An 8502-nucleotide genomic window follows, 5' to 3' on the forward strand; every position below is an offset into this window, starting at 1 on the left:
TCATCTGACTGCCCGGTCAGAGAGGAGCAGGTCGTTGAGCCGGATCACTGTATTGGCGAAGTCCACCAGCTCCACAAAGTCTGAGGTAATGATGTTTACGCCATTCACGCCTGGCTTCTGTGCCTCCACCCACGTCATGATGATCGGCAGGTTTCTAGATGGGACAGAAGTGAAGCCTCAGTCAGCAGCAAGTCTGGGAGCTTGTGTTTCATGTTCTGATCATAACTGAATATAATCTGGCCTTATTCTAATTACACTTTTTACTAAGAGTGTCCTCCGTCTGATCAAACAAACAATCAAAGCAGAATTACCCTAATTCTCTTTGGGTGGGTAGGATGGTCCTTCCTCTCCCCTATCACTTAGTGCGGGTGTCTGTTAACAGATCTGCTAAACCTGGTACTGAACAGGGAAGTTGAATCGGATGTGCTTGAGCAGGAAAAGCACAAACCAGTGCAAGGATCCAGCCCTCCAGAACCAGAATTGCCCATCCCTGCATTAGCTGCAGTTCAGAAAGACAGAGAGGGCTGTTCAGATCCTGCAAAGGAGTCCCAGCCAACTAGAGAGCTTGTTTATCCTCATCATACCTGGATACTACTGAACAACCAAATCCTGATTGGACAATTTTCTATTTAGCTCTTCACAAATGTAATCCTTTGTTGACATTAAAATAATGAAAATATTGAGCACTCAAATCTTGCAGTTTAAATGTAAGCATAATTCTGTTGAACTAATAATCATTAGGCATTCTCTGGAAACCTAGAAGGCCCTGAGGAGTCCCAGTTGCATCATAGTATATTGTGACTAGATTGTTAGCTTTTGGCTACTGTGTTAGTTTGGGGCTAACATTCGCATGTGGGTAGTGAAATTAGATCAGGGCACTACAGCTCATCACAAGTTACACATTTATTTATTTTGATTGAAAATTCAGAGACGTATAAGCCTCACTCTGTAGGTTTCTTGTGGATCACTTTTTTATTTCACACCACCTCAACAGTCAACAGACCGGCACTACCCCGTAGGAGGAGGTTAAACCTGGCTCGTCTAGGACATTAGCATTGCTGTGTTGCTTCTACATCAAACTGGAAATGGTCTCCAGAGTTTTTTTTCTGTCTCCACTGATCCACAGCGGCAGGCTCAACAAAACCAGGAAATGGGAAGTTTGAAAGGAGTTTATCCTGGAATAATAAACAATACCCCTTCCACACTCAGTCACAATTAATCATTTTTCCTGCGAGACAGCAGTCTGACGAAGACGTCTGCCAAGACGTAGCTCTAGTCGCCTAGCAGTCCGGTCATACATGCTTGATCATTGCTACCCAGCTCACAGAGACATTTCATCCTTGCTATATTCTATCATTTGTCCAAATGTTTTCAAAACACACACTCTGCCTGCCCTAAGGCTCCCCCTATTTCTGACACATGAGTTAAAATGCACAATAAATGTACATGTATCCATGTAATTTCCATAGAAAGGCATTGCTGGTATAATGGGTCACTCTGGGCCAACCACACATGCCCAATGCCAATGGGTCACCATGCCCAATGACAAGCATAGGCTACTATCATACAATAGCATTAGGTGGCCTCACTAATACTCTTTTGGTTGACTGCATTTGGATGCCCACAGCAAGGTTCCAACATCACCAGGAAAGTAGAGGCAGTTACTGCAGCAAAGAGTTCAGCTCCCTATTAATGCCCCTGATTTTGGAAAAAAAAATAAATAAAAGGATGTGTGGATACTTCTGGACATACAAGACTGGTCTAGAACATAAATGTAGACCAAAAAGTATTCTTTCAAAGTTCAATTGGTCCAAGAGTAGATATAATCAGTACTGAGCAACTCATGTATAATTCACTTCTCCAGATGGAAATCCTGACTTGAACTTAAACCATGTGATGGACCTGAGAAGAATCAGGAAAAAAGTTAGGCCTATGTAGGTCAGTCTTTACCATTCAGCCCAGCCTGTGCTTATTAGGACCAAAAGTAAATGTGCACCTATACTGCCATCTACTGCCTACTTAGAAAAACTGTTTAACTAACACCCCTGCCAAACACCTACATGTCTTAACCAGAACTAGTGCTGGTCTAAGATTATTGAGATTATTAAGAACAAAACACTCCGAGACTCTCTAGTAGATGATGCCAAGCCCTGCAATAGGACTCAACGTCGACAACTCACTTCTCCACAAGGTAGTTGCGCAGCCCCCTGATGAGTCCTCCGACGACGGTCTTGACGCGGGGGGTGAGGATGGCCTGAGACACATGGAAGCTGCCGTATTTAGCCCTCTCGCCCAACGTGGTCTCCAGGAACTTGATGAGCTTTGTGGTGTCAGTGGTGTTGGCCCATGGCGCTGGGATTTTACTTCCAGGCCACATCACTGGACAGTCCTCTGCAGATGAATGATGATAAAACACTAGGACCTGTGAGACAGATCATCACATATGTGTAAGATGCATAAGTACATAAGATCACATAGGGCTCATATAGTGTAAATCTGATTTTTTAGTACTCATTTTTACAATTAAAATAATTTGATTTGATTGACACCATACTGTTAAACAGGAGCGTAATGCATAAAAGATGCAGTTTCAGCTGGTGCTGACATCAACCATCAAGCAGGGGAAAAAATGTGATTCTCAGTGAAAGAGTGTGGCTTTAAAATGGGCTGGTTGGACTTTTTCCAGAATTGATGATCTCCTGGATTTTGAACAGTCACCAGATTTTACTCTGAATGGAGTAATAAAAAAAACAAAAAACATCCATTGTGCAGCAATGGAAAGGTCTTGTTGATGAGAGAGGTCAACAGAGAATGGGCAGACTGGTCCGAGCTGACAAAAAGGCTACAATAACTCAGATAGCCTGTACATCTGTGGTAAAGCATCTCAACACACAACATTTCAAACCCTGAGGTGAAAGGGCAGCAGAAGGCCATGTTAGGTTTCACTTCTGCCAGCCTAGAACAGAAAGCTGCAGAGGCAGTGGTCACCAAAAATGGATTTTGGTGTAAAAGAACTTCTGTGGCCTGCACAGGGCCCTGGCATTAACCCTACTCAACACCTATGGAATAATCAGGAACATTCAACATCAGTACCTGACCTCAAAAATGCTCCTTTGACCAAAAAAATCCCACTGACACACTCCAAAAGAGCATGAAAACCCTTCCTGGAGGAGTGGAGGCTGTAATACATGCCAAAAAGTGGAGGAGACAAACTGATCAACCAAAAGTAAAGCAGAATTCACTAAATAAACCATTGCCATCAACATGTTTATAGGACCGAACAAGTATAGCTGGATATGCCTTATTATGTTGAGCAGAGGTAGGAAGTGAGACTGTAATCTTCTAGAGATTAGGGTCAGAGCAAAGTGGGAACGACTGACCTCTGCCATGGGTTGAGCGTGCTTTAAGGAATAACCCATCAGACAGAGCAGAGACCTGCTAAAGAAGAACGCATGAGAATATTGAATTATGTCAGTGAAAATATGCTGAATTTTTAAATAAATGATGCACACTGGATGGGTGTTTAGATTTGACCAATATTGTGAATACATTTCTTGTTCTCTGGACAAGCAGAACATTTAGGTGACGCCGGGCTCCTGCACAAAACAACAGTGTTTTATTCATTTGACTGCTTTTGTAACCCTAAATTAAATAAATGTTTTAAATATTCATATAAAAGAAAGTTCAATCTAGTTCCACTCTCTACATTTTCTTAATTGTTGCCAGTATCTGCAGGTACAAAAAAAATGCTGCAACAGCCCATAATTCCATAATGAATGATTAATTAATAAATAATATAATATGTTTATATGAATAAATAATAATATTATTTATTAATAAATAATATAATTAATAAATTAATAATTTATCAGACAAAAATATAACATTATTTACTTTTTGTTAAACACAAAGATGGGCGCTGCAAAATATACAGAGCATTAGTAAGGTCAGGATGTTGGATGATGACCACCCCACCTCAACACCAACTCATCCCTAAAGTACTGAATGGAGCATCATCGTTCCACAGCTCAATGCTGGGGGCTTATACCACTCCAGCCCACGCCTGGCTTTGGGAATGGTGTCAATAGGCTGAGTCCTGAGAGTCCTATTCTATTGGCAATACCTCTCTACAGGAACTAGTGCAAATGCACGCACAAGCTTGTCATGTGTGTCAGCAATGGGTGCTACCTAAAGTAGCTGAATGCATTCATTAGAAAGGGTGCCCATAAACATTTGGACATACAGTGTATTGAGCCAGTTCTCAATCCAGTCCTGATTGACCCCAAGGCAGTCCACATTTTTGCTCTATTTCTGGGTCCCAAAATGTTTGATGGCCAGTGAGATGTTCTTCTGAGACACGCCGAGCTGATTCACTGAAAGCATGTTTTTAATTTAGTGTCTGCCGTAAATAACAGGATGTTTGAGTTCCATTAGCCTAATAATGTCACAAGCTTCTCAGAGCTTCTCAGCATCAAACATATACAGTCATATCAGAAAAAAGCAGGCAGACACAAACGCACTACCGCACGCACCTACACAGTAAAACAGGAACTCATTTGCTACCAAATGCCTACACATCTCTTACCCCGCAGTAACTAGTATCAGCGCGCTGTACACTAATCCCGTTAACGTCTTTCTCTAAGACTTTTACACTGACCCGCTTCTTCTTGTGGCTAGAAATAACAGCAAGCCCACGTCTGACGCCTGCCTGTCTGGTGCAGTGGGTAAAATGTGTGGCTGTTTGTTAGGGTGGAGAGTGAAAAGTGAACGTTACAGGTGGCATCACATAAAAGGAAAAGGGAAATTGTGGCGGCAGCGATAAGTTGCTTTTAGAGGCCTGCCACCTTTAATCACTTAGACTGACACCATGACTCAGCCTGCTCAAAATGTCAGACACAGTCAAGCAATGGACAAGCTTTTTCTCCTATTGCTACACGCTGGGGTCAAAGGCTAAGGAGGCAAGGTTGCAAACAGAGCTGCACATTATATTGTTGGTTCATTCCCCCCCCACAATATTAAACATATCCCTCAAGTTTATCTGAAGTAGCTTCTACTTTAGGGAAACAAAAGTTGTTCCTCTATGGCACTAAAAAAAATGGTTCCATTTAACACCATTTATAGCTTTAGGGAAACAAAAGTTGTTCCTCTATGGCACTAAAAAAATGGTTCCATTTAACACCATTTATAGCTTTTGAATATGAGAATTACTGCTAGGTAGATTGTAATATTCAGCAATACCATTGCAATAGGGACTTCTGGCCTAGCTGCTGACTTTGAGAAATCCCCTGTGCATCAGCAAGCCCATTACCTGGTACTTCTTCTCCCATAGATAGTCCAGAGTGATGTCCTCCACCACATTGATCTTGCAGAGCTTGGCTCCAAAAACCTCCTTCAGCATGTTGATCAGATAGCGATGGTGCTCCTCCTCCATGGCATAGTGGTGGTTGAAGTCGAGAAAGACCACTTCTTTGCGGTGTGCATTGAGGAAGGCGTTAATATCCATGAGCCCATCTCGCACTTTGTGGCCAAACAGGCCATGGATAAAGTAGACCTCATGGCCTGCCTCGCCTGGTTTGGAAGAGACGCGCAGGTCGAAATAGCGGATGCCGCCTTCCAGCTGCTCCCTGAAGGTGAGGTTCTGAGTCATGGACCACTTCTTCATCACTTTCTTGGCCAACAGACGGAAAATCATTGCCAGGTGCTTGACGAATGCCTTCTGATCGGGGCCAACTGGAGCTTCCTCATCGACCCAGAAGCTGAAGGAGTCGTGGGATCCTAGAATGATAAAATGGAGATCATTTAATTTTGAAACCAACTTCACAGTATTCGTAGTTTTGTTGTTGGGGTAAAACACATCTAAATGTTTTGAATAACAAATAAAAATTATAATTACTATTATTTTGAGAAATGCGCGTACATTCATGAGAGAGGTTCTGCAGATATCTTGGAATCTTTTCATGCATTTCAACCTTTTTTTAACTGCAAATATCGGAGTCGGGCAGAAAAGTTAAGGGTCATGTCATTGACCCATGTACACAATAAACTTGTTTTAAACTTAACGCCTGTAAGGCTTTTAAAACACCAGCAAAGCTCTTAAACCTAATACACTCATTCTCATGTCAGAGTCAGTGCTGTGCTCAGAACGGTCCCACGTCCTAATCCTCAGTGGTCGTCCAGTAGCAGCAGAGAGGGCTGATAGACTTAGCATTATTACTGGGCTACATCTGTAACTGTAGTCTGGCAAACTCTCTGGTCAGCGGGCCTATGGTGGTCCCTTTCCATGAATGGATGGGATAGGGGTCTATATTGTGCAGCAACAGATTGGTAATTGTAAAGTAGATGTCTGTGATATATAAACAAAGCCATTTTGCTTAGAGTGTGAGCAACAAGTGATCCTAATAAGACCCATAGGCTGTACTTAGGCATAGGCAAATTAAGGGCTGATTTAGCTACTTCACACTTAGCTATTTTTCTGTTCTGTACAGACAACAACAACAACACTGGACAGTATTCAGTGTGTCCAGTGATTCCTCCATTCACATAAACTATCCGGTTACAATCAGAAAAGTCCCACCTGGCACGGCCAGGTACTTCAGCGGCATGGCCGTTAGAGTTGGGCACAGGGAGCCCATCCAGTCGGCGTTGCCCCTGTTGCCGGTCGGTCTCGTCTTCATGTTGACCCCCAGACAACCTCACCGCAGTGTGTCAGCAACAACACTCATCTCGCCATTTTAACACCGACATCCACTTGCTCACACCCGGGTAATTCATTCTAGCCCACTGACCGCCTGAAGCAGACGGAAAGGCCGGCTGAACGCGAACAACGTGAATCTGGCAACACCAAGGAGTGGCATAGCAGGGAGCTAACGCGTCCACTAATCACTTTAATCGGCTTAATCCCAAAGTACAGCTACTCATCCTCCTCCCTGCTTCCCCACTCGAGTTGAAGAGTCCTCGGTGAGGGGAGGTGTCTTTGGATTACCCCTGTGAAATAGGCACGAAGTCACTGGGACTTTAGTATTCGTGTAAATGATCCCCATTAGTGTCAGCTCCTTGCAGCATGGTGTTGTCATGTAGGTTAGCTAACAAGTGTGGGAGAGATGGGCACAACAATACACACATTGCTTTTGCTCAGAAATTAGAAATAAAAAAGAACCAAGATTATTATTATTATTATTATTATTATTAATAATAATAATAATAATAATAGAATAATAACTGTCCCCATGGTTTCTTTGTGGGGCTGCTTTGGGCCTGCTACCTTTGGGCCTGAACCAAGATTATTATTATTATTATTATTATTATTATTATTATTATTAATAATAATAATAATAATAATAATAATAGAATAATAACTGTCCCCATGGTTTCTTTGTGGGGCTGCTTTGGGCCTGCTACCTCTGCACAGCCTGTTTTTAGATCTAGCCTCACATTTTCTATGATATTGAGGCCTGGAAATGGGCTGGAAAGCCACACGCTTCAATTTGTGTCTCATCAGTCAGTCTGTGGTGTTTTTTTCTGTTTGTGTTTTTTCAGTTCACCTTCTACTCACTTAACTATTCACAGTTTTGACCAGGAGTGAAAAAAAATATTAGCATACCATATATCTGTGTTCACTCTTAACACTTTTTTTGGTGTTCTGCTTTTAGCACTTTTAGCTAAATGGACTGCCAGCTAGACACAATGTCTAATAGTCTAGAAAGGGGAGAGGCATTATCCATGACAGTTTGTCTGGGTTTGTTAGTGAGTATGCAGTGGTGTTTGCTGAAAATATCATGCAGCATTTGCAGTTGTGTTCAACACTGGCCTACATATGCTCTGTTTCCACACCTGAAATGGCCACAACCACACAGTCATGCAGACAAACATGACCCCTGCCTCTCCTTCTTGACACCTCTACAATAATAAAAAAAAACATTGCTACAGTTCGCAAGTTATGTAACTCAATACATTTCCTATTGTAATATTCCTATTGTTAATATTATAATATGCTATAATGAAACAAGCTGTTCAAGACATACCCAGGATGTTAAAGATCTTACAATGGAATTTAAACACAATGGAATATCTTGTGTAATGGAAATGTCTTAAAATAAAACAGTACAGTTTTTATGTTTCTCCAGTTCAACACATTCCTAACTAACCATTCACAACAGTCATGTTACTTTACCAAGTAAATGTTTTTCATTAAGAATTTTTTATGGATTTATTTTTTTATCAGGTAAAGATATGTATAGGCACGTTCTTATACAGACAGGCAGACACACAAACACACACACTTAACACTTCCTGTGTGAAAACACTACTGGATGACGCTAGGGCCCCCTGCCACAGTGTCTAAAAAACTGTGGTGGAAATAGTGCACTGTCGGAGCCTCAGCTTTTCAGAATGAGGTTTGATGAGTCTTTCTGACATCGGCTGCTCTGCTTTCTCTCCGAGCGTACAGGACTAGAGCCAGCTGGTCATTTTTTCAGGCTCGAAGAGGCCACCAGCAGCTTACCA

General features: G+C 42.0%; 1 protein-coding gene across 1 annotated transcript; it reads right to left on the reverse strand.

The window, feature by feature from the left end:
* Positions 1–6712, reverse strand: plcxd2 (phosphatidylinositol-specific phospholipase C, X domain containing 2). Its single transcript, XM_072658120.1, has 4 exons — positions 6575–6712; positions 5309–5775; positions 2181–2422; positions 1–154 (listed from the first exon to the last, which is right to left on the reverse strand). The coding sequence occupies exons 1-4, from the start codon at positions 6672–6674 to the stop codon at positions 1–3; spliced, it is 963 nt and encodes a 320-aa protein (XP_072514221.1). The 5' UTR covers positions 6675–6712.
* Between the last annotated feature and the right edge of the window lie 1790 nt (positions 6713–8502).

The sequence above is a fragment of the Salminus brasiliensis genome, chromosome 1, assembly GCF_030463535.1.
Source record: "Salminus brasiliensis chromosome 1, fSalBra1.hap2, whole genome shotgun sequence".
Taxonomy (NCBI): domain Eukaryota; kingdom Metazoa; phylum Chordata; class Actinopteri; order Characiformes; family Bryconidae; genus Salminus; species Salminus brasiliensis.

Coding starts and splice junctions, on each gene's coding strand:
- plcxd2 (XM_072658120.1), bottom strand. CDS start 6,674: ATGAAGACGAGACCGACCGGCAACAGGGGCAACGCCGACTGGATGGGC. Junction 5,776..6,574: donor GAAGTACCTGGCCGTGCCAG/GTGGGACTTTTC, acceptor TTATCATTCTAG/GATCCCACGACTCCTTCAGC. Junction 155..2,180: donor CGCAACTACCTTGTGGAGAA/GTGAGTTGTCGA, acceptor TGTCCCATCTAG/AAACCTGCCGATCATCATGA.